We start from the raw sequence: 26,398 nt of genomic DNA, 5'->3' as shown, positions 1-26,398 counted from the left end.
ACACAGACACACGCACGCAAACACAAACACGCAGACACACACACACACGCACACACAAACACACACACACGCACACACACACACACGCAGACACACACACGCACACACGCACACACACAGACACACACACGCACACACGCACGCAAACACACGCGCGCACACACACACACACACGCACACACACACACACATGCACACACACACACACACGCACACACACACACACACACACACACACACACACACACACACACACGCGCGCGCACACACACACACACACACACACACACCGGCTGTGGTGCAGATCTGGATGAAGAGCTCTGGAAAGTTCCAGCGTGGTTTTTATTTCTCTGGACTGCATGTGGATCATCATGAAGGTGAAGAAAGGACCTGAGCCAGACATGAAGTGGGACTTGTTTCAGCACGGAGCATCCAGTTTATCTAAATCAAACCCATGTTGCATCATTTTTACCAGATATAGTTTTATCATTTCTGACAGGAAATCCGTTTTAGGAACTCCATCTCCCATCATCCCATTCAGCGTGCCACGCCACCATGTTTCTCTATTCAGAAGACAACACACTCGCCACTCAGTCATCGAGTCAAGCAGCAGTCCGTGTCGAGAGTCATGAGCTTCACCGCTGGTGACATCACCATTCTGACCAGTAAGTCACTTCCTTCTTGTTTCTGTAACACCTTTAGCTCGTACTTCTGTGTGTGTGTGTGCATGTGTGTGTGTGTGTGTGTGTGTGTGTGTGCGTGTGTGCGTGCGTGCATGCGTGTGTGTGTGTGCGTGCGTGCGTGTCTGTATGTGTGTGTGTGTGTACATCTCTGTGTATGTGCACGTGTGTGTGTGTGTGTGTGTGTGTGTGTGTGTGTGTGTGCGTGCGTGCGTGCGTGTCTGTATGTGTGTGTGTGCGTGCGTGTGTGTGTGAGTGAGAGTCGTGGAGGATGGCTGCTTATACTGAGCCAGAATTCTCTGGAGGTTTCTTCCTGTTTAAAGAGCAAGTAACGTCTAAATTAACTTTTTTTTGCTGATGAACTGTATAAATGAGTGTCTAATAGTGTTTTAAATGTGTGCATTCTTTATTTTAGCATTTTGGTGCATTTTCTTTAAAAATTAAAAATTCTGTCTAAAAACCACAGTAATGCGCCACCTTCAGCTGAAAACATAGAATTTGAGTCATTTTGAATAAATTTTAGCCAATGGCTAAAGAGTAAAGTACTACGTAAACCAGTAGAGTACTACGTAGCAGCTCCGTGCTAAAGTTATAAAAGCATCGAGCGTCTCGGCCACGCCCTGTGGCGAGTGGGAGTTGGATTTGCAAGCGAGCATAGGAGGTCAGCGGTAGTTCAGCATTAGCATATAGCATTAGCATATCCTAGTCTTTAGCATATCTTTTAGTGTTATAAATACTTATTTAGTGTTAGCTTGGCTGTTGGATATTGTAGTTTAGTTAGTGTTTGGCTGTTAGTGTAATTGGGAAAGTATTTCGGGTTTAGTGTTCCATATCGTCTCAGTATTGGTGAGTAGGTGTAGTGTAGTATGCTTGCGGTGACTCTGTGGGCATTTTACCCGCGATTCTGCACGCCTCCATTTGAAGAGGGAGGCTGCCCACCGTGGCTCTTCCGCGATTTAGATGCAGCCCACCGACTCTGCTCCCCCACCACGGCGGGCTCCAGTCTGAGGTGAGTCAGCTAAATAAACGTTTTAACATCTTCTAAAGACAATTCCCTACCTAAATGCAAAGTCTGAGAGACGTGGTTCACTTCCTTTAGCTAGTCAGTCGGCAATTCTGCAACAGTGGCTCTAACTGACGCAGCACTTGTTGACAGCATTACAGCGTGAAATCCAGCTTGTGACCCGGTTCTGTGAGGAATTCTGTTCAGGAGGTCGCATTTCAGGCTCTCCACATCATATGTGACTGACTTTTACGTTATAACAACGATCACACACTAGGAATGTTATAAAGCGCCTATATAGGAGATTCTTTTGTATATTATCTGACTTTATAAACTCCCAACAACAATGTGCTTCTATTTTTTTTTCAGGCTAAATCTACCCAAGACACTGGCTGTCAGACTGATTTAGCTGCATGAATGTACTTGTCCAGACTGATGTGAAACCTTCCCTGTAGCAAAGGTGAATTATTTTTAATAATCTTCTATGTAAACATTTTATTATCACCTTCTAGTTTTAATTTGTTTTACAGATTATTTTTACACGTGATTTTATGCTCTTTTAAACATTTATAAATGTGCTGCTTCTTTGTTTTTACATAGCCAGCCAGAATGGAGTTCACAGCCGCAGTGTGTCTGGTGACCCACGGGGACCATGATGAAAATTCATCTTCTCGAAGGTCCCAGAGCATCCAGACCCCTGAAAAGACCACGGTGTGAGGTGTCTGCTGTTGATTCCAGCTTCCACCTCAGTGACAGTGCAAGCTCAGTGAACTGTTCAAGGTAAAAAAAAATTAAACATTTCAGAGTTTTTAAGATATTAACAATTAAATAAGTATGTAATTACATCATGAAGGAGGCTACTGATTCTGACCCTGTGACACTTGGTGGTGACATGTGAGCTGATTCACCTGGAAAATAACTTTTACATTAAATATTTTGTTTTTGCTATCAAAAGTAAATTAACTAATAACCTGCATTACTGCAGGACACTCAGCAAAATATGGACTCTACACCATGAGGCAGGCACACGTTAATACTCTATAAGAGCACATAAGGTGAGCAACACCACATATTATTTTTATTACTGTACACTGTCCTGGATTTGTTTTCTTTCTGCATGATTTGTTTTCTTTCTGCATCTCATCATTAGCCTGGCTGATCACCTGATAACTCCTGTCATCTGGTTATGACAGCATGAGGATGTCCTCACACACCTGTGACCTATCAGCTCATCCTGCTGAATAGAGAGAGAAGAGACAACACCACATCTGTTCCTGGAAAGCCTTCAGCCATCCTTTGATGACTGAGAACCTCCATCAGCTCTGTCTCCTGTCTGCCTACAATTATTATAATAAATATTGTGTTTGACAAGTTTTTTGTGCTGCCAAATATCTCATTTAGATTCGTTTTGATATTTTAATGGATATTTATAAATTACATTGAATATCACATTTTTGTTGCATGTTTAACTAGCTCTATTGTGATTAATTAAACTAGCACCTCACTGTTAAAAGCTCATTCTAATTTCAAGCATGTTTAAGTATTTATGGACATGAACAAAAACAGGAAATATATAAATTGAGATTTATTTAATTAATATAACAAATAAGGGGGAAAGAGTCATTGAAAGGCACATTCTTCTGGAAGTTCCTGATCCTGACGACATCAGCAGAGACCAGCTGCAGACACCAGAGGACCTAGAACCGAGAGAGCAGCTGTTATTAGTAAATAAATAAAGAAATCAGGGCAGTTTTAGTGGGCTGAACACATTACAGAATAATTTTCTCATGGGGTATTTTCATAACTTTATATGCAGCAGACTGTACCTTGAGCCCAGGGCTACCGGAGAGCTATCCAGCATGTTTCAGTGGATTTTCCTGCTTTAACAGGTTAGATTAGCTGTTAAGCAGCTCAGCTATTTGTTGCTGATTAAAACCAGGTGTGCTGAAGCAGATAAACCTCTAAAACATGCTGAATACTAGCTTTTTAGGGCCGTGGAGACAAACCCTGCAGCTAATCCAATGCTATGGCTAACGGCTACTTACCTTTCAGAGGTGATTCTGTTGGGTCGGTTCTGGGAGTTTCAGGCAACTCACAAGCTCAAAACAATAAGACTCAGGTCCGCTTGTCTCCTCCAAATAGACTTGGTCCCTTTCTTCTCGAGTGTCTGTGTAAGGAGGGGGAGAAACGTCCTCCACTTCTAATAACTGCTCAGAGTGAAGGGAGCTAGCTTCGTCTAGTTAGCCATCGTCTTCGTCACTGCCGCGGCTCCGCCCTCTCGGTCCTCCAGGCAACGCCTACTAATGTTGCATTTTTTAAAATTGATACGTGGGTGGAGAAGGACTCCGAGGCTCAATTGACCCGCTCTTTAAAGGGAGTTTTCCTCTCCACTGTCGCTGCATGCTTGTTTAGTATGAGGACTGCTGTAAAGACTCTGACACTAGTCAGTGACTCGATGCGACCTGCTGGGTTCCTTATATAGGAAGCTTGTTAGTGACTGGCTTAATGACCTGACCTGCACTAGTTACTGTGAAGGTCCTGATTCGGTGCTTTATAACTGAACTGAATTGAACTCGCTGATGTCTCGCATCCTTCCACGTTTGATGGTAAAGGTTATTTTTACGGGTATACTTTTAAATTGTTGTGTCAGATCTAATCCTTTGGTGCTCCTGTGTGAGCAGATATCAGCAGTGGGTGTGAACGGGGCTTTAAACTGAAGTGTGTCTTTGTGCAGGACTGTCAGGGGCGGTTTGTCCACCGGGGGGCGCTGGGGCACCGGCCACCCTAACATGAAAGGAAAAGATAACCTGAACAAAAATGCAAACTTTTGTCTTTGCTCCCATTTTTCAATGAGCTGAAACATTTTCTAAATACACGGAAGACTCTTTACTCCCAAGTGTGGTTCACACATCTGTCGTGTTCCATAACCCCAGGAGGTGCTGGGACAACCACCTCAGCAGTGATGGTGCGCTCAGACACACGTTGCTTATGCAGGTCATCAACCCGACCACACTCTAAAAGCTTTAGCCTTTGTTTATGTTTATGTTTATGTATTTAGCAGACGCTTTTGTCCAAAGCGACTTACAAGTGATAATCGGCATGTTGCCCTTGAGGCTAACAACAACAACAACAACAACAACAACAATAACAACAACAACTTGGCATCAGTCATGGAGAGGAGGGAACAAGGAGTGGACAGTAGAGAGGGGGACGGGTGCAGGGAGGGTGCTAGTTTAGAAGAAACTCCTGAAGAGCAGGGTCTTCAGGAGTTTCTTGAAAATAGAAAAGGGAGCCGTAGTTCTGGTAGTGTTAGGAAGGTCATTCCACATTTGTGGAACGATGCATGAGAAGAGTCTGGATTGTCCTGAGCGTGGTGTAGGCACTGCTAGCCGACCATCCTGTGTTAACCGGAGCGGCCGGGCCGAGACGTAAGCCTTTGCAAGAGGATTCAGGTAGATGGGAGCCGTACCGTCTCGGACTTTGTATGCTAGTGTTAGCAATTTGAATTTGATGCGTGCTGCTAGCGGTAGCCAGTGGAGCTCAATGAACAGAGGGGTGACGTGTGCTCTTTTAGGCTGATTGAAGACCAGACGTGCCGCTGCGTTCTGGACCATTTGAAGAGGTCTCACAGTACAGCCTGGAAGACCAGTTAGAAGGGCGTTGCAGTAGTCGAGGTGGGAGATGACAGTAGATTGCACCAGGAGCTGGGTGGCATGTTGTGTTAGGTATGGTCTGATCTTTCGTATGTTATACAGCGCAAAGCGTCATGAACGAGCAACAGAGGCAACATGATCTTTAAAGGTCAGGTGTTCATCAATCACAACACCCAGATTTTGAACTGCCTTTGAAGGAGCCAGAGATAGGAAGTCATTCTGGATTGAGATATTGTGCTGTATGGGTGGTTTTGCTGGGATGACAAGTAGTTCAGTTTTAGAGAGGTTGAGTTGGAGATGGTGGGATTTCATCCATTTTCATATGTCAGAGAGACAGTTTGATATTCGTGCAGAGACAGTGTGGTCGTCCGGTGGAAATGACAGATAGAGCTGGGTGTCGTCTGCATAGCAGTGGTAGGAGAAGCCATGTGATCGAAGGATCTCACCCAGTGAGGTGGTGTATGTGACAAAGAGGTACTCAGGGCTGTCACCACAATGTCACAGCAGTGTGACCACGATGACCCACAGATGAGCTCTTTTAAAGTCTTGTGGTCATAAACGTTAGACTGGGGCTGAGCCTGACCCACGACTGCTGCCCTAACCCTTCATTCATGTCAGATAAAAAGTTTCTAAACTAGGAAAAGCAGTTTGGTCCTTAAATCTAATCGGTGTTTGCATTAGCATGTTTGGAGTGTCTTTCATCAGCGATCATTTGCACACACACTACTCAGTGCCACAGCTCTGTAATTAGCAGCCAGCCTCCATAATTATGGAAAAGACTCAACATTTTCATCGACTCAAAGAATAAGCATCTCCACTAGAATCAAGTATAATGAGTGTTCACGCTGACGAGGAACCCTAACCCAGGCAGCAGGGTCACCATGGTTACACGTCTGTGCCGCTGAGCAACACTGCTGTAACACGTGAGCTCCTAGAATAAAATCCATCATTTCATCAAAAACATCCAGGCTAATCCTGTCGCGGTTCCATATTAGATCATCTAATGAACCTCGCCACTGTTCACTCACAATTTGTGCCTGACATCTAAATATAACACATGAAATCAGCAGGAGTCACAGTGAACCCTGACCCTGACCCACTTTACTCACAAATGTTCAAATATTTATCTACAACAACCTGAACACCAGTTATTATTATTCTCTTTGAAACTGGAAGTGGAGGTCTCTCTGACTTATCGAGTCTCCCACAAAAACACGCCATCAGATCCCAGAAGTGCCCCCCAAAGCTCCTTTCACCCAGGACTTCAGTATGAAGCTCCAGGATGTAAGAGCTGCTGCTGTTCTGCCTCTCCCTCTGAAAGCGGCAATAAAACACGACGTTGTTGTGAAGTTTGTGTTTTCTGTGAAGCTGCTGAGCGACGACAAGAACCCGTTCTCCTCATTCTGCTGCTTCAGCCAGCGCCAAGGGTTCCAGCCGCCTTTAACAATAAAAACAATTCATAGCAGGCTAATCCTCACGGACAGAACCTTCTGCATGCAGATGGAAGCCATTTGCTCCGCTTGTGTTTTCTGTTTGCTGCCGGCTCTCAGGAGGAAGGAGGCCTCAAACCAAAACAGACTCAGAGAGCTACAGACGTGAAACCGTCTGAGTGACTGGTCCTGTAAGTTCTGTTGGGTTAAACCGTCTGAGTGACTGGTCCTGTAAGTTCTGTTGGGTTAAACCGTCTGAGTGACTGGTCCTGTAAGTTCTGTTGGGTTAAACCGTCTGAGTGACTTGAGGGGTGAACCTGTGACATCGTTGTCTGTCGGTGTCGTTTCACTTCCTGTTTAAACTCTGAATGACGTGTCTGTAATCCAACGCTCCTCATGTAATGCAGTTCAGTTCCCACACCTTCAGCTTATGCTGTAAGCATTCATCTAAAAGCAGCCATGCCAGTGGACTCTGCCTCAGCCTACAGACGGGCAGACGGGTGAAGAAAGGAGAAACATCTGAGAGAAACCTCCATGTGGCCCACTCAGAGCAGCGTTCCACCCCAGCACTGCCCTTTAAGGGCGGAGAGTGCTGACTGAACAGTTGGCGCTCCTGCAGCGCCTGTGAAGCCCCTCAGCATGACTGGAAGTGTGAGTCAGGTGGGACACACTGGCAGCAGGCGGGGGTGTCACTGGTGGGTGGACAGAAGGTCTCACTGAGCAGCTCACACTTCTCCAACTGACTTCTCTCCCTTGGTGCCGCAAAATAAAGCAATCTGATCGTTTATTTCAGGAAGTTTCTTCCTGATGCCTCAGCGAGGCGCGTCCTCTCACACACACACACACACACACACGGTCTCATCAGAACCACCCGCCCACAAAGGACTATTTATAAAGCCCTTCACCTGATGAGATAACGCATCACACCGCCTCGCTGCAGAGAGCATCTCATAACGTCTTTTACTTGTTTGTGTGTGTGTGTGTGTGCGCGCACGTGCGTGCGTGCGTGTGTGTGTGTGTGTGTGTGTGTGTGCGCGCGCGCACGTGCGTGCGTGTGTGTGTGTGTGTGTGTGTGTGTGTGTGTGTGTGTGTGTGTGTGAAAAAGAGAGGGAGAGCTGATTGACAGAAAGGCTGAGTCATGATTTAGTCTGAGATGTTAGAGCTTCAGTGACGTGAAAACTGAGACGTTGACAGAGATGAATGTTCCTCTGCTTCCGAGCTCCAGAGGTCCAGTAAGGAGCTGCAGGTGGAGGAAACTTCCAGTGTGTGTCCAAACTTGCTCTCTGTTCTCTAACTTTCAACTCATTCACAAGTGTGCAACCTCAAACACACACACACACACACACACACACACACACACACACACACACACACACACACACACACACACACACACAAAGGCTTTTCCAACTCCACTCTGCTCATGTGTGAAATGAGCAAGGGTCTTATCTCTTAGAAACACACCACTGAGCCAGAGGAGAAGGAAGAGAGGGAGACACGCAGCAGGAAGGGGAAAGAAGGAGGCGGAGGACAGGGAGAAAGATTGAGGGGTGAGGGAAGGGGGGGGGGGGGGTCACATGGTGTGAATGCTGATGACTTGGGAATTTGCTGCAGACTCTGGAGGTCTAAAATAAGCCATAATTAACCTTGTGTGCTGTGAAACACTAGCCTAGTGAACGAGACCAAATTCTTGCCTTGCAACCTTTTACTCACTCCGTCTGGCTGACCTGGCTAGTCAAACTCCTCTTTTCCAGTCTGAACCGGTTTGGTCCAGACCGTGAACACATGATCAACAACAACAAACCTGATCTGGTAGTGACTCTGACGGATTCATGTTCATCCAGACCCTGCATCCCTACAACCAGGGGGGCTGCCAGACATTTTGGGCCCCATGAAAAATATCAAGGTGGGCCCCCTGGCGGCTCGTCCATAGGAGGCACTGAGGCTCCGCCCTCCCAGGTGCAAAGGGAGAAAAAAATATATATGTTGTGGTTATTAGCCAACAAATAATTTGTAAGCTTTACTTACTCTTTGGATTCATCAATAAAATTCATAAATATGGAAATATTTACCGATTTATTACGTAATTAGGATATCCGTGGATATACCTCGGGGCACCACCCCTTTAATAGAGGAAAAATGAATCCAAACCTCTATCAATCTGTCTAAAGTTCGTTAAATTCTTTTAACAAGCAGCGGTCCCATTCTATCCACACAGACAACTTCTCTTGAGACAAAACTTAATTGGCAATAACATTTATTGACTAATATGGTCACCTTAGCTCCTTCAAAGTGCTAGCCAATCAATGTCAACCAACTGATTTTATCAAACAAACAACAAGCAATGAAACCATGGAATGATAATGTGAAGTAACAATCTAACCAGACCGGTGGGGTGAGATGGTGATGTGATCCAGCCGAGATAGCTGATTACCACACTGGAGGGAACGTTGAAAACAAAATGGTGGATCCTTTGTTTGGCTGACCAAAGGAACGAAGTGTGTGTGTGTGTGGAGTTCAGCTTGTCTTCCCAAACACGCACAACCAGTGGGTGTGAGCAAACGTTCACAGTAAACTTAATCAAAACACTTCAAATCGCTTCACAAAGATCAAGAAAAAAAACATCAGATCAGTCATAAAGGCAAATCACATCTCTAAACAGTCTGTCAGCCTGGCCACAGCATAAACAAACTTAGATATTAAACAATGAAAGAACGGAGCTTACTCTGAGATGATCCGTTGGCGTTTTTAGTACGGAAGAGAGACCGTTTGTTATTTTAAAGCAGTCGCGTGGTCGACTGCGTGTTTCGGACTATTCGAGAAGCGGGAGAGAGAGAGAGAGAGAAAAAAGGAAAAAAAAATCTTGCATGAACGAACACAAGGCGTCCCTCTGTGTTCGGGCTGAGCAGGTCAGATGGCGCTGGTCCGTTGATCAGCAGCTAGGCCTCGCTGTCCGGAGCGGTATGAAGCAGAGGCGAAGGTCTCCTTACTCCAGATGACTGGACAGGAAGAGGGCGATTTCCGCTCTGCGCCTCAGCTTTATAGAATCGTCCCGCGGGCGATCTCTGTAGCGGCTGGTCAGACTTGGCGTCGCTTGATGACATCATCAAGCTGCTGCCAGCTGTAGAGGATCATGGGACATGGAGTCCCTGCTGGCGCTGATATTGTCTACGCTTCAGGTCCTTTGGAGGAAATACTGCATAGTAATTTTCTCATGAGGGCAGGACCCCAACATATATATACTTTATATTAGTTTCTGTTTTGCTCATGCTGTCTGTCTACATGCATTCTTACTTATTTATCGTCATTTTCAGCAGCGCCCTCATCAAACAGCGTTTCCTTCAGCAGGTTAGCCACATCACTCCTGAGTGCTGGAAAAGGAAACGGGAACATGCAGCACAGACTCCTGCAGGACGTCAGCTGTAGCTCTCCATCATCAGCACCAGATCTCATATTTTATTGTGTTCAAATCACGTTTATTTATTACAATTATTAAGAGATTTGGTTTCATTTTTGCTCTGGTGAGTTATCACAGCGGTTTTCGGTTTGTGTTCTAAAAGCTACATAAGCACGAGAGACCTGGTAAAACCTGCCATATCGAGGTATTTAGTAGAAGGTTTCTTCTTCTGTGGTGCCTTCAGAAAGGCGCTTCACGGCAATTTCTTTAACAGAGTAAAGAACAACGCTTCAACCTGCCCAGCATCCTAACAATCTACACAGTTTTACTGATGAACTCACATCATTATCCTCCTGTGGAAAACCCACAAACAGCCTTTTCTGCTGCTTTAACAGCCCCGATGCATATAAAGCAGCTGCTGAACACAAGCCAGTGTTGGTTCTGACCCAGCTCCAGACATCACTGGGTAACTGAAACCAGGCGACTGGAGTGGGCGTTCCTAGGGCTGTCCCTCATGGGTCCAACTGCAGAGGGGAGGAAACTGTTCTGGAGAGGTTCTGGTCCAAATGGATCGCAGTCATGAGTCTCTTCATGGAGCCAGACTGTGGATGTGGGATGCTGGTGGATCAGATGGCACTAAAAAGGTGCCTCACGTGGACCCAAACACACCAGCACCGGTTCTACCCACTGGTGCTGTGCGAGGTCCGGTCCGGGGGGTGTAGCACTGATTTAGATATTATGCCGTCAGCAATCACTGAGCAGGCCAGATTAACGGCCAGTCCACTGGGAAATCTCTCGTTTCTCCCGATTACCATTCCTACGCATGAATCTGTACTCATTCTGTCTTTTCCTCATGACTGAAATCATTTCCAACATCAGTCCAGCTCCACAGGTCCTGTCTCTTTCCATCCTCTGTCAAACTTCTGTTTAGTCCTGAGATGGAAAACTTCCCAGAAAGGCTTAGCTGGACCCAAAGCTCTTCTTCAGAGGGACTCTTTCTCTGGAGTCTGTGGAACGAGCCCCTCTGCTCTGTCCTTGTAGGAGGAGAGGTGTCTGTGATGGGCCCAAGGTTGTATGGTAACGTCCAGCAATGATCAGTGTTTAGGTACAGTTTGACCGTTCAACATCTGGTCAACATCTGGTCAAAAGGGAGACACGAGACTGCACGTGTTCCCTTTAACTCGGCCTGCCTTCATCCCATCAGCTGGAGCTCAGAGCCTCTCTGCAGCTCTGAACACGTGATAACGAATGTCAACAATGATGTTCTCTCCTCAAGGTCCATCCTTATCGTCCTACAGGACTCTTCATGCCTCCATATAAGGAACACTCGCAGCTCGGATTAGATGTTAAATCAAAGAATGATTTCCTAAATCAGATATGATTGCGATGGACTGGCTCTCTGTCCAGGGTGTACCCCGCCTGATTGCCCGTTGACTGCTGGAGATAGGCACCAGCCCCCCCGCGACCCTGCGTGGACAAAGCGGGTTCAGAAGATGGATGGATGGAATCAGATGTGAACTTCTACAACGTATAAGCAAGATAATCATTAAATAAACGTTTGTTTATTGCTACTTATAATAATTATAATATAATGAAATGTTTCATTAATCTGTGCTCAATGACTGAAGTGTGAAATGAATGTTATGTTATGATTACAGTGATTGAAACATGTTTCAGCGTGTTAATATGACGAGGTCGTCACCATTTGCACTCACACAAGGACAAAGTAAAGTTAAACTCTGACACATAGATAGTCCTTTACCAAGATCAGAGCCTCCGGATCAAAGAAGGCGTGTTTCTGAGATTCTTGGTAATATTCCTCAAACTTGTCAACCTCTGGTTGGCTACACAAACCATAACATGAGAACATTAAAACCAGATCACTCTGGTGATTCATCAGTTCTAGAGAAGCTTCAGACCGGCCATCTGAAGCAAAACCTCGTTAACCATCAAAGCTTTTGACACGTCGTCAAAACCTTTCTGCACCTGCGACGCTGACACCGCAACAGCTCCTGCAGAACAAGCTGATGTCGTTTAGACTCCTTAAGAGTCCCAGACGCGCGGTTCCATCCGTCTGTCGTGACCTGGAGACAACTCTAAGACCGGTTTAGTGGTGCCGCAGTTTCTTCTACAGACCTCGGTGCCTGGAAGTCTGAGGACTTCGACATTCCGGATCTATCACGAGGGACTTCGAGTGGGTATGTAGACACGACAGATAGCGTCTGATGTGTTTTTTATAATAATCAACTTCATAGCTTAACACAACCCAAATTCTTTTACATCCAGAACTCGGCTCTCCTAGATACGGAGGTTCTGATAACACCACATTCACACCTAGGTTCATGCATCACATCTAGTTCCATCCATCACAGTAAATGTTCGTTAACCTGTCGTGTTTTAATTGTTGGTAAAATAAATTCTAACTTTTATGAACCTGACCCTAACCCTGGATCTAAACAAAGTGTGTACAATCTCCTAATAAATAAAGAGTCCTAGAATCTTCTGATAAACACGGTAAAGACCGAGCAGAGGTGATATTCTATATTTAGATAGAGTATCACAGCTTATTGGTCATAAGTAGAGGTAACATATAGATAGATAGATAGATAGATAGATAGATAGATAGATAGATAGGTAGGTAGGTAGGTAGGTAGGTAGGTAGGTAGGTAGATAGATAGATAGATAGATAGATAGATAGATAGATAGATAGATAGATAGATAGATAGATAGATGGAGAGCTCTTAAAGCACTCAGTTGACCAAACCCTACAGTATCTTCATCATGTCAACAGACGGTCCACATGTTGTCATTGTGCTGTTGTGTGTGTGCTCATGCCCGTTCTCTTCCTCCTACACTCCACGTGTCATACAACCAGAATGACAGCCCTGGATCAGAACGATCCCAGATGAACGGCTTTCTCTGCCTCCTGAAGCGGCATCGGTGTGAACGCTCCAGACTGTAACCACACTCACAAACACGGCCACTAAAATGGGTTTAAACCAACGTTAAAACGAGATGAGACACCCTGCCGAGGAACCCAATCGGGAAATTTAATTAAAGCCAGGGATGAGAATGAGGAATATGATGAAACTCTGGAGAGGAAGCAGACGGACGATTCGCAGCAACGCTGTTGTTATAAAGGCGTGGCCCTTTGGTGAGGCTGAATGGGAGGACTGTGAGTGATTACAGAGATCAGAGCCATGGTTATCCTGCCGATAGTAGCACTTCAAACATGGACAAAACTTCACGATTAGAGGTGTTATTATCCTGGCAATCTGAGTTAAAACGAGCGACGACATCACCTGGAGTGTATTTTACCCACAGATGAGTCAGTGCTGGCTTTGTTCTGAGCTCAGCAGCACCCCACAGCTGAGCTCTAAGTGAGATTTCTACTGACAGAAAGAAGAACTTTGATCTGTGAGCAGGTGAAATTATCTTTAATGCGCTGGAATAAAGCCGTCGATAATAATAGATGCTACAATTGATCCTGACGTTACCTCTCCTCCTGCTGCAGCCTGCTTCTGCAGCACGATGGCAGGAAGCGACAGGACACCAGCAGGCCTCTACTGCCACCTGGTGGTTGTGGTACGAAACTAACTGTTTTTAATTGTAATTTGGTTTTCTACTAGGATTCAACGCTTGAACTGCTGAGATTGTGTCGGACACATCTGTGTGGAAAAGCATGTTGGCTCGTCAGACTTAAGCAATCGCTGTGAAACTACTGTGGTGTTACTCTGAGCCGAGGAAATGACTCTTAGAGGCCAGACATGGAGACGCAGGCATAAAATACGATGAATCAATTGTTGTCTAATGCAGTTTGGTTTTTAACCCACAGCACATATTCGACTCTCGAGCTGCTCCAAAGACATTAAATACTAAAATGTGGACCCATTATGGATCCCATCAGCTAGATAAAAGGCGAGAACTGGGCGTGTCGTATGTGTTTTATGCACTTTTAGGACTCTGTTAGCATCTGCAGAGCAGCTTTCTCTAACAGCATGAACGGCTGAATGAGGAAAATGACTTTTTTACTTTGTTAAATTGTCTTAAATGTTTAAAATGTTTTGCAGTTGGATGGGGGGGGGGGGGGGGGGCGTGTTGTTTCAAACACTTTTTGGATCAAAATCAAATATCTGACGTCACGTTGTAGAAAATAAACTCATATGATGAAATCATGATGCATCAAGGTATGGAACTGAATTGCTGATGAGGTCATCGTAAGTGAGTCGACCGTGAGACTAGTGAAGATTCACACGTCTGCTCACTTACCCTGTTTGAACCGAGTAAAGGCAAAAGCAACAAGAGCCGAGATGGAAAGTAAAGCAGTCTTCTGCTGGAGGAAGCTCCTTCTTGCCCCCCCCCCCCCCCCCCCCCCCCCCCCCCCCCCACACACACACACACACACACGTTTTTGTTTCTGCTCCTGTGTGGTGCATTTAGCTGTTGTTTTATGTGAGTCACTAGTTACTCTCCAGTGTTTTAAACATCAGTGTTAGCAGTTGGACTTTCGTCGTCTGTGACAGCGGGGGAGGGGTGCGCGGCTCATCTCCCTAACCCTAAAAATCCTGCCATGTGAACTGTGCCAAACACACCAGATGTTAGTGTAACATCTGTCAGATGAGCTGTTTAGTCAGACTGACAAATGACCGTCTCCAGCAGAGACGAGGACAATGGCGGCAGAATGAAGTGCTCATGCTTTAACTGAAGGGTCAGAGGTTAGTCGGTCGTGTCCTCGGCCCAGACGCTTCACCTGCCCTGATGGCTGTTGGTGGACGGAGAGACCGGTGGTGCCTGTGTCAGGCAGCCTCACCTCTGTCTGTGTTTCCCAGGGCAGCTGTAGCTACATTGTAGCTCATCACCACCAAAGATGTGTTGTGTAGGACCCTGGGGGGGTTGTAGGACCCTGGCAGGCCATTTACCGTGCTCCACGGTGGCTTGTTTTGGACTAGCATGAACAGTTTGAATGGACTTAATTGTTCCTCTGACATCTGTCATGGAAAAAAGGCTTTCCCATGAGAAGCATGGCGTCAACTGGAGAAAGGTCAGTTGCAAGCCTAATTTATGGGATCGTATTCGGCCAATTAGCAGGGCTCTTGGAACATTGTGATCCCCTAAATAGAAGCTCAAAGGACAGTTCCCAGTTATACAGAAACATTAATCTGGTGACCTTTTGACTGTTATTTTAATCAGAGAAGATTCTCAGCGTTTATGATGATATCCGGAAACAACTCCTTCTATACCTGTTCTATTCTGCTGGTGGTCTACAGCTCAGCAGCTTGTGGTAACACTTAAATCTGTGACCAGAGCTCCGGTTGCATCATCACCAAGGCATGAAATGTCTGAATCCACACAGTAAAGTTGTTTTTGCCCCCAGCCTCTCAGAGAAGATGGAATTTCATTTTGTTATACAACAACTGTCCTGCAAGTCTAGGTTGTGTGACATCACAGTGCCCCCTTCTGGCCACTCCGCGCCACGCTGTGATGACATCTGCTGTGGTCAGTCTGTGGTGATGTCGCCACAACAAAGGCAGAAGCTGCCTGCTCTTCTGAATAAATGCATCTGGATTACAGCGCCTTAGGTCCAAATGTCATCAGTGATCAAGCTTTCTCATGGCAGTTTTCACTGAAATGTGTGTGTGTGTGTGTGTGTGTGTGTGTGTGTGTGTGTGTGTGTGTGTGTGTGTGTGTGTGTGTGTGTGTGTGCGCGTGTGAGAAGAAGAAGAAGAAAACATAATTTCTATAGCGCCTCTCAAGATAACAACCACGAGGCGCTTCACAAAAACAAAAAATGTAAAAATATAAAAACATATTTAAAATGAGCAAAAATAAGCAATTGCTATTTAAAAGAAAAAATGTAAAGAAAGAGAGAGAGTGAACAGGAAAGAGGGAAACCAGTGGATCCTGAGGAAGGTGGAATAGGTGGGGAGAGCAGAATAAAGAGAGAGAGAGAGTGTGTGTGTGTGTGTGTGTGTGTGTGTGTGTGTGTGTGTGTGTGTGTGTGTGTGAGAGACAGAGAGAGAGTGTGTGTGTGTGTGTGTGTGTGTGTGTGTGTGTGTGTGTGTGTGTGTGTGTGTGTGTGTGTGTGAGAGAGAGAGAGTGTGTGTGTGTGTGTGTGTGTGTGTGTACCATTCTTATGCGTGACACAACTTGAACCTGACGAAGCTGGTACCAGGTCAACAAACACTTCCAGCAACAAATTTGTTCCAAATGCTTGTTTTTTATTTTATTTTATTTTTTCATTTTGCTTCAGATAAACCCTTACCAGTCAATAGTGTAAACAAGTGACAGAACGCGGAACGTTAAGGATATCCTCGGGCGGTATTCCAGAAAGTGAGTTTAGAACATCGGGAATATCCTGAAAAATCCCTGCTGGACAAAGCGCTCCCCTCCTGGTTTCGCCAGCTGTACGAAAAATCCTCTGGTGGATTCAATCCCCTCTAATCCAAGGATCGGTAGGCGAGGCTCACACACGTTCATAGGCAGACCCTGTTAATCGATGCTAGATAAACGAGAATGGAAGGAAAGGACAGAGCCTCGTTCTTCATCCAGAGGGAGCAATAATTACTCATTCATGCCTACGAGGACTGCAGCGATGTCAGAACTAAGATAGAGTCTGTTACAAGCCGTCTTCCCAAACTAGCTGCCTCTAACAGATGTTACGTCTCAGGGTGGACTTGTATTTCTATTTATGCGTGGGCGTGATATTCAGTCACTCTCTAAAACTGCCTGCACACTATAGGAGCTGATCAGCGATCACCATTAACCTAGACTTTGATCCCAGCAAACACACTGCTTGCAGGTAAAAGGAAGACTCGGTTCAAACCCAAACACATCTTTTAGTCACCTGCAGCTCATGCATTGCTCAGGTTAAAAACTCTAAAATGACTGGCCTAAACCTCTTGGAGTGGGATAACAAGTAACCAGCATCTCACCTTTTCGGTTACACGACACCAACACCCTTAGCTTCAATCGCAGATCGTCGGCACACCATTACGCTGCCTACAGCAAATGGAGGATTCTGAGCAATGACTGCTTCATGACTTTGAGGATACCTGCGCTTTAGCGCCAGCGCAACACCAGCTTCGGACGTACCCTTCTCGTTTACTGAATTCACCAGTGATGCTGGAGGCTCAAAACACACTCTGGAGTAATCAGAACGTATCGCTCACACTCTAACTGGGTCATCACGAGCCCACAAGCCCTCGATATCAGCCATTCTCTCACCACGTTCCTCCTCCCCGGAACCATATTCACTTACTGCAGCCATCCCTAAATTTCCCTCAGTTACACGAGTACCTTTACTCATAAAGATCACCCGCATCAAAATCTTTGTCCTTTAAAGACAGGGTGTGCGTATACTCACACCGGCAATAACTTAGCGGCTCCGCCTCGGATTCCGTCCACAAGGTCAGGAATTGCAACCTGCGATTTAATTCTGTTTGTGAGATTCTTTTACGAGGCCACTCACTTTCCTATGTGTGAGAATCTTTCAAGAGGCACCCACAAAGCCTCCTCGCGCTGAGTGCACTTGGTGGAGGGAACGTTTCTCCCACAGAAACGATTCAATCAGATCAAGGCGGCCCAAACATTTCCAGCTACTGGACTTCAGAATCAAAGCTCATAGGTTTCCCTAAGCGGCCCCTTGACCAATATAGTCGGCTCCTTAGGGACAATTGTCCACCCTTGCAGAGAATTCCCCAGTTCCGGACTTTCTAAGCTCTCTAACAGGCTTTTTTCATCACAACTGTAAAATCACCGCCCCACGTTAAGGCTGTAGCGAGCGTGTCCTATTTGTAGGTTCTTTTAGAACCTTAGAATACGCTGGTTTCTCAGGGAAGTTGAGGCCGCAGGTGAGTATTATTGTACTAGACCCTGGTTTGGACCAGGACTCGCTTTCTAGTTTAAGGTGAAATGAAATTTGCGCTACCTGTTCTTCCGTAATAACACCACTTTCCTTTTAGTTTCTCCCGTTATTTAGTGGTTTTAAATACTAGGGCAAAAGTTCACAAAGAGGCCATCTTTGTGATTATTACTTGGGTCCTATCAAGATTAATTTGCGCCTCTGTCAGCATTTGTGGGCGGTGGTAACTAGAAAATGATTCTTGTTAGTTGATCAGGCTAACATTGATTTATCAATTAATCTAATTAATCCACCCTTTTGAAATAGTTCCTTCCCACGCTAAACAAATACTTTTTTAGTGCAAAAAAGAGCCTGTTTGAACCAACGAACCGTCATGAACTATAATCCTTAGGGTGTCCTGCTACCTGGGGGGGGGGGGGGGGGGGATTTCTCCCTCACCTAAGGTATCTTTTCTTAGTCTGTCGCAACCTGTAAACAAGTCCTGCAGTACAGGAACAAGCTATTCAAGGCAGCTTACCTCCTGAGGAGATCTGGTCAGGGCTCCCACTTAAATCTTTAGAAAGGACCTTTAAGAATCAAGAATGAGGTTTCTTTTTCCAAAAAATTATTTCAAAATTGCAAAATCCAAAAAATAGGTGAATATAAAACTAACCTATCCCCTGTGGAGGATGCTAATGCTAAAATCTTCCTGAGAATAAATGGTTGACTTGTGTCAACACTAACCTGTCACACTCTAAGGACGACTCTCTTCAACTGTCCCCAACTGTGTCTCTCGTCGTCCTCCGTCCTCTGGATGGAGGACGACCTCTTCTATCCCACCTCTGCTCTGTCTCTCCACTGTCGACTCTCTCTTCTCTGCTTCTTGCTGCTCTTTTTATACTCATCCTGAACAACTGCCAAGCAATATCTCAAACAGTCATGAGACAGCCTAAACAATGTAATCGTTTTTCAGTTACATACATCTCATTATCACAAGACAGCAGAATGATGTGATCATTTGTCAGTTTCATATCTTAGCTCAACACAAGACAGCCAAACCCATATGATGTCACATTTGTAAACTGGTCTTCAGCTCCCCACAAAGTCCAGAACTTTCCATGGAGGGTTTGTCCTCTCCTGAGATGCTTTTCTTCAGTTGGTCTTCTTTTGTCCCAGCTTGGGTGCTTGTTGTTCAGTTGGGCCCCTCCTTCTTATCTTCTGGCTGATTTTACTCGCATGAGCAAGTTCAGTGTACTTCAGTGTGGGTTCAATCTTATCTCTGTGTTCCACCTGTTGACTCCACTTCTTGCCACTGTTTTTGGCATGCGGGATCTTGCAACAAGGGCGCCATGCAACAAGCCATCTTCCCAAACTAGCTGCCTCTTTAACAGATGTTACGTCTCAGGGTGGACTTATATTTCTATTTATGCATGGGCGTGATATTCAGCCGCTCTCTAAAACTGCCTGCACACTATAGGAGCTGATCAGCGATCATCATTAACCTAGACTTTGATCCCAGCAAACACACTGCTTGCAGGTAAAAGGAAGACTCGGTTCAAACCCAAACACATCTTTTAGTCACCTGCAGCTCATGCATTGCTCAGGTTAAAAACTCTAAAATGACTGGCCTAAACCTCTTGGAGTGGGATAACAAGTAACCAGCATCTCACCTTTTCGGTTACACGACACCAACCCCAGGCACCAAAAATCCTTTTAAGTTTCTTACAGTAAGAAACCAAGGTTTTTATTTTATAGGATGAAAAAAGATTAATCCAAACAGAATCACCCCGACGCAGCGGGTCAACAAACACTGAGCTCCACTGAACTCGTACAGAACTCTCCCAGAACTCACAACTCAGAACCCCCAACTTCTCCTGGGCCCCCCTTTTTATTCCTTCACTTCCCCCTCCTTCTGGTCTCCTCTTCGTCTCCACGACAACTCCCGCTTCATGAAACACTCTGCCGGCCCAGCATCTCTTGCTTGGTGTCCTTCCGGCATTACCTCATTTCTTTCTTCTGGTCATCAGTCAAGGAGGGAGAGGGTACCCCACTTCCTTCTCTTCTACACTCGGTCCGCTTTAAGCTAATCATCTTTTCTTCTCCAGCCCTCAGAGAGTACAGACGCTTTTTTTTCTCAGCTCCCTTATCTGCTCCCCCAAGGCTCTCTGTCTCTGTCTGCCTACAGAGCACCTCTCTGCATTTCTCCTGAAATCACTACTTCTTTTTTTTGGAAATGGACCTAATTAACTGGTCATTCAACGCGATTGATAAAATTTTTTCTACAATGAGAACGGAGAAGGGGGCTCCCACCTGTCCCGAGGGGACATTCGCATCGGGATATGCACTCGATTCTTGGGAGGTCTGGCGAATCGTGTGCCTCTCTCAGTTGTCCATCGAGGACGTGGAAGATTTGTGGATGTTCGGCCTGATGATCACTGGATTTCTTCTGATTGGAGTGGGAGGATATCTGGTTTTCTGGAAATTTGGGAAGACGGGAGCGATTGGAGTGCGACCCGCGCCCACGGAATGTGCCGCCCGTGCGGTGACCTCACAGACTGGGACGTTACTCGAGGTGAACCGTAAGCTGGACAATGTCCTTGCAGCGTTGCCTGTGTTAGTGCGCAAGATGGATGTCATTTCAGAGAGGGTCGCCGGACGATGTGGGGATGTTGTGAACGTAAAATTGGCTTCACTGGTGGACATGAATGACCACTTATAGACTCCAAGGCAGAGAGGAAAATTATCTCTGCCTGCCCCAAACAAAGTCATGTTTATCCTTATCTGACGCCAAGGCTGCCTCTCAAGGCTGCTTCAACACACCCCCACGAAAGGAGGAATGCTGACAGATGCTGTGTCCCGACCTTCCCCCTCTTCCTTCAGATTGAAGAAGAAGAAGAAGAAGATATAATTTCTATAGCGCCTCTCAAGATAAAAATCACGAGGCGCTTCACAAAAACAAAAACAAAAAATATAAAAATTGTAAAAATATAAAAAAGCATTTCGAAAATGTTTAAAAATATATTTAAAATGAGCAAAAATAGACAATTGTGATTAAAATGTTAAGAAAGAGAGAGAGGTGAAGAAGGTCATACAAAAGCCAGCTTGAACAAGTGAGTCTTCAGCTGCTTTTTAAAGGAGACCACTGAGTCCACTGATCTCAGGCTCAGGGGGAGAGAGGTCCAGAGTCTGGGGGCCACAGCAGCAGATGATCTGTCACCTTTGACCTTTAGCCTGGTGCTGCACAACCAGTAGGCTTTGGTCACTGGACCTCAGGGACCTGCTGGGGGTGTAGGGACTGAGAAGATCACCAATGTAAGATGGTGCTTGTCCATGTAAGGCCCTATAGACCAGAACCAGGATCTTGAAATGAACCCTGAAGTTGACTGGCAGCCAGTGAAGCTGGAGGAGAAGCGGGGTGATGTGGGTGTGTTTGGAGGACTTGGTCAGAAGCCGAGCACAGGCGTTCTGAACCACCTGTAGACGGTTCAGGGAGGTTCTGCTCAGACACGTGAAAAGAGAGTTACAGTAGTCTAAGCGTGAGGAGATGAAGGTGTGGAGAACTGTCTCAAGTTCAGAGCGGGACAGAATGGGACTCAGCTTAGCAACGTTCCTGAGATGGAAGAAGGAAGAGCCAACAAGAGAACTGACATGAGAATCCAGGGTGAGAGCTGGGTCAAAGGTCACGCCAAGATTCCTGATGGAAGGTTTGGTGTGAGAAGCAAGCTGACCAAGAGAGTCTCTGACTTTGGGAACCAGCTTGTCTGGGGCACAGATGAGGATCTCAGTCTTATCTTCATTCAGCTGAAGAAAGCTCCCACCATCCAGGTTTTAATAGAGTCTAAGCAGGTGTGTAACAGCTGCAGCTTAGACATCTCATGGGGCTTAAAGGAGATGTACAGTTGGATGTCATCTGCGTAAAGATGGTAGGAGATTCCTTTGAAGGAGCTCAGGATGTGCTGAAGAGGAAGCAGATAGAGGAGGAAGAGCAGAGGCCCCAGCACAGAACCTTGTGGGACACCATGGGTAAGAGAGGTGGTGGAGGACCTAAACTTGGAGAAGGCCACAGAAAAGGAGCGCTCAGAGAGATAAGAGGAGAACCACTCCAGAGCAGATCCTGATAGGCCTACCCAGTCTCTCAGCCTCTCCAGTAGCAGGTGATGGTCAACAGTGTCAAAGGCTGCAGTCAGGTCCAGCAGGACCAGAACAGAACAGTCCCCTGCATCACTGTGAGTCAGAAGGTCATTAGAGACCCTAAGAAGAGCTGTTTCAGTAGAATGAGCTCTACGAAAACCTGACTGGAAGCTATCATAGATGTTATGTTCATCAACAGCAGCTGTGAGTTGTTTAGCCACAACCTTTTCCAAGATCTTGGAGATGAACGGAAGTTTAGAGATGGGTCTGAAGCTGCTATGGAGAGAGGGGTCGAGACTCGGTGTTTTAAGAAGCGGGTGGATTACAGCGTTCTTAAAGTAGGCAGGGACCTGACCAGAGACCAGAGAAGCATTAATTATAGAGAGCACGCTGGGACCGATGGACTGAAAAGCACTTTTAAACAAAGATGAGGGTAAGATGTGGAGGGGGCATGCAGAGGTCTTCATAGAGTTAACTAGTTTGGTTAACTCAGGCAAAGAAACAGGAGCAAAGCTAAGCAGATAAACGGAGAAGGAAGTGACGCGCCACCATCAGCGTCAGCCTGAAGAAGCCGGCAGCTGTCGGCGAAACCGTAGCTACAAACAGGTAAACAAAACTGTTTCTGTGTTTAAAAAAGAACGAAAGCATGGAGGAGCAAAGCTATCTAGGATGATGGGCCTGGTTGGAGTCTGGAGAGGCGGCAATAAGGCTGAAGGAGAGATGCTAGATCTAACCTTATTGACTTTGTCCACAAAGAAAGACAGAAAGTTCTCACAGTCTGCAACAGAGTGGATGGAGGCTGTAGGAGAGGCAGGAGAGACGATGCTGCTGATGGTGTTAAACAGCACCTTGGGGTTCCCTTTGCTTTGGGACACCAGGCTGGAGAAATAGGAAACCCTGGCGTCTCTGACTGCAGAGTTAAAGGATGTCAGAAGATCCTTTAGGTGCAGCAGATGGACGTGGAGATGGGTTTTCTTCCACAAACACTCAATTTTTCTGCATTGGCGTTTCAGGCTGCGAAGGCTGTCATTAAACCAGGGAGTAGGGTTCACTGCAGGAACTGATCTGGTTCTGACAGGACACATGTTGTCCAGAATGGAGAGGCAGTGCTCATTAAACTGAGAAGTTAAGGAATCTGGGTCGTTATCAGAAGAACAGGGTGGATCAAAAGCAGCAGAAAAATTGCTAGCTGTGCTCTCATTAAGAAAACGAGAACTAACCATACGGCGAGCAGGTGGGGATGCAGAAACTGACAAGTTAAAGAAAATGCAATGGTGATCTGAAATATAAATGTCCTCAGGACAAACACTGTCAGCATTTAGACTCAGGGTAAAAACAAGGTCTAGAGTGTGTCCCCTGGTGTGTGTGGGGCCAGAAACATGCTGGGTAAAGCTGAAGGAGTCCATGAGGCTGGAGAAATTCATGGCAAAGAGATCGGAGGGATCATCAACGTGGATGTTAAAGTCACCAACAATCACCAGTCTGGACAGCTTCACAGTGGAGGATAGAAAGTCACTAAACTCCTGAAGGAAAGAACTGTTTGGACCAGGTGGACGATAGACCACAGCACAGTAGAACGGGTCCTTACGCCCGACTTTAATCAGCTGCAGTTCAAAGGAAGCAAAGGGACCAGAGGTTGTAGAGCTACATGGAAGATGGTCTCTGAAAACAACAGCTAGGCCTCCACCACGACCAGAACCCCGGGGCTGGCTAAGAAAAGAATAACCACTCGGGCAGAGTTCAATCAGAGCAGAATAATCAGATGTTTGCTGCCAAACATCAGCCAGAAACAGAAAATCCAGGTTTTTAGAGAGAATTAGATCATTGAACAGGAAGGACTTATTGTTAACAGAGCGGGTATTTAATAGAACCATGCTTAGAGAGGTGGAGGAATCAGAAACTACAGAAACAGCTGGAGTTAGTGGATGTAAATTAGCAGGGTTAGATCCACGGTGTTTATAAAAACCACTTATGGAGGGAACAGGAGGAGAAACCACCGAGGAATGAGGATAAACCGACCTTAAAAAACTTGGACGGATGAACCGCGTCCCATCGCGGCCTGGTGGGAATGCGTCAGTGGCGCTCAGGTCACCAAACAAAGGACAAGAAGCTGGAAGATCGCGCCGATGTTTACCAGATAAACAGAAGAGTGAGAAAAACATTCACCCCCCCTCAGAGTTGTCATGAGTGTAAACTAGATCATTTAGACAAAAAACATGTTTTGGTACCAGGCTGTAAACATGTTTATTTCTGCTGTGAAAATGGCATTTTTAACATGGGAGTCAATGAGGATTTGCTCGCTTCTGGCACCAGCCCCTAGTGGATGAGGGTGGAACTGCAATTTTTCTTACTTCCGGGTTGGGACCATTTTTAGAGCCGCATTGTGGGGGCTTGTCTCCTCCAGCATGTGTTACCATGGTGACTGGGAGGGGTTCCAGGCTACGTTCGTTACAGAATCTCACAAGGGTTTGGGGAAAATCTCGCTTTCTATGAAGTATAAATGCGGTGGTCACGTGTCACATCAAAATAAAGCATTGACTCCTCCCGCGCGGGCTGTAAGATAAGTACACAAGCTAACCCCGCAGACTCAGGAAGTGAGGCTAGAAGGTAAACAGAAACAGAAACGGCTGAAGCTGCGGTGGTCCAGACCTCCACCGCTGGACCTTCTGAGTTTTTCTACAGAGCCCAGACCAGTCGTTCTCCGGTGCCTTTCATCATGTCTTCGTTAGCAACCCGGAGACAAACTGCCACCAGTCCGGTGTTTTGTGCTGTCGCGTTGCTGTTTGTTAGCTTAGCCTCACAGGGGCAGTGCCAAACGACCAGCCCGCCACTCACAACGCGTAAGTTTGACCGTTTTAAAGTGCCGTTAAGCTTCTTTTCCCAGCTGGACTTGAGTTTGTTTAACGCTGACTTGTGTTTTAAATGGCAGCAGCGGCTAACAGCGAGGTTAGCTAGCTGAGCTTCATGTTTCTCCTGCTTGTTTTTCAGCCTGTTCCACCTATAAAAGCTGCGACAGCTGCACCCCACACGCCAAGGTAAGCTGCAGCCTGACCTTTGACCCAGACAATAACAGGATCTGTTTCTATAAAACTCAACCTGAATGTGACTGACCCTAACGGGTGTTGTGTCTGCCCAGTGTCTGTGGTGCTTCTCCTCCAACAACTGCACCGAGTACCCGGTGAGCTGGCTGCTGCCCCCGGCCTCGCTGTGCCCCTTGTCCCAGGCCCGCTGGGGGGTGTGCTGGCGTGAGTCCATCCATCATTCTCCTGATTTCAGTCAGATTAGTTGGATGATGTCAGAGGTGACGGCAGCACGTTAGACGGCCCTAGCTACAGTAGGGCTTGTTGCACCCGGATGCTCTAAGATGCCCTTCACTGGTTTGGAGTGTGATCAGCTGTGCTTTGTCTAATAACAAAGACGAGATGATGGCTTATCTAGCAGCCTTTAATGACCTTTGACCGTGTAGTATTGGTAGTTTACAAACATAGGTATGACTTGTGCGCACTAATGCATCCTGCTAAAACAGTCAGTTTTGGTTTTGTAACGAACTCGTCCGTTGAAGAGGAGGAGCGCGTTTTAAACACATTAACGCAGCGGGATCATTAGCGTTTCTAACATCAGAACAAGAATGTGACACACACACAGGTTCTGAAGGCAAGCACCATCACTACTGTTGTAACTGCTGATGCTGACAGCTAACATAAGCTTACAGAGGCGTCTCTTCGCTCTCCGCCATGACGTCCTTCCCCTTAAGGTGCTCGCGCATCGCTCATGTGCTCCCGTGAAAGGAGAGTTTCACTTTGCAAATTTTGAACTCTACGTTCTTCTCTTTTGTCTTTGTAAAATGCTCTCAAACTTTCGAGCTACGTTGTCGACTCGCCATGTCGCCTTCTTTCTCCGGTGATTCTGATACAAAGGCTGACCTGGATGGCCACTACTGTGCGTGTGCCTCAAGCAGAAAGCAGCCGCCGACGGTGCCGCAGCAGGCGAGATAATAAAAGGCTCAAAAGAGTTGACTGTTGCATTTATAGTCAACGTCATCGTGACGAATCGACTAATGGTGGCAGCAGTGAAGTACAGACACTAAAGCAGAAAGCTCTGTGGTAGACATTAACGTATTTCCTTCTTTTATAGCCGCTGTTATCATCCTGGACCCTCAGGCTCCTCCCCTTTCCCGGATCCACATCCAGCCCTATTAAACAGCATCAGATCAGAGCCTCTCACTAGATGCTCCTGAGTCTCCGTCGGGCCTTTGGTGTCACTT

The 26,398-nt window shown here is 46.2% G+C and overlaps 1 protein-coding gene and 1 long non-coding RNA gene across 3 annotated transcripts in view; both read left to right on the top strand.

Moving 5' to 3' along the window:
- The first annotated feature begins 240 nt into the window (after positions 1–240).
- Positions 241–26,398, top strand: part of LOC107379664 (pituitary tumor-transforming gene 1 protein-interacting protein) — a 32,465-nt gene continuing 6,307 nt past the window's right edge. The window contains exons 1-3 of one of the 2 annotated variants that reach the window (XM_070551265.1): positions 241–665; positions 25,123–25,169; positions 25,271–25,379. In XM_070551265.1, the coding sequence (XP_070407366.1) occupies positions 629–665; positions 25,123–25,169; positions 25,271–25,379 (193 nt within the window). In that variant the 5' untranslated portion in view covers positions 241–628. Of the gene's footprint in view, positions 666–24,576; positions 24,975–25,122; positions 25,170–25,270; positions 25,380–26,398 lie in introns of those variants that run through there. The other variant, XM_015950517.3, reaches the window with a different exon arrangement.
- LOC139069904 (uncharacterized) lies at positions 715–14,474 on the top strand. Its single transcript, XR_011520577.1, has 4 exons — positions 715–2,143; positions 2,284–2,463; positions 2,669–2,738; positions 2,834–14,474. It is a non-coding gene; the product is annotated as an uncharacterized lncRNA (long non-coding RNA).

This window comes from Nothobranchius furzeri, chromosome 5 (assembly GCF_043380555.1).
Source record: "Nothobranchius furzeri strain GRZ-AD chromosome 5, NfurGRZ-RIMD1, whole genome shotgun sequence".
Taxonomy (NCBI): Eukaryota; Metazoa; Chordata; class Actinopteri; order Cyprinodontiformes; family Nothobranchiidae; genus Nothobranchius; species Nothobranchius furzeri.
Note: the sequence above shows the minus strand (reverse complement) of the source record. Positions and strands in the feature narration are given on the sequence as shown.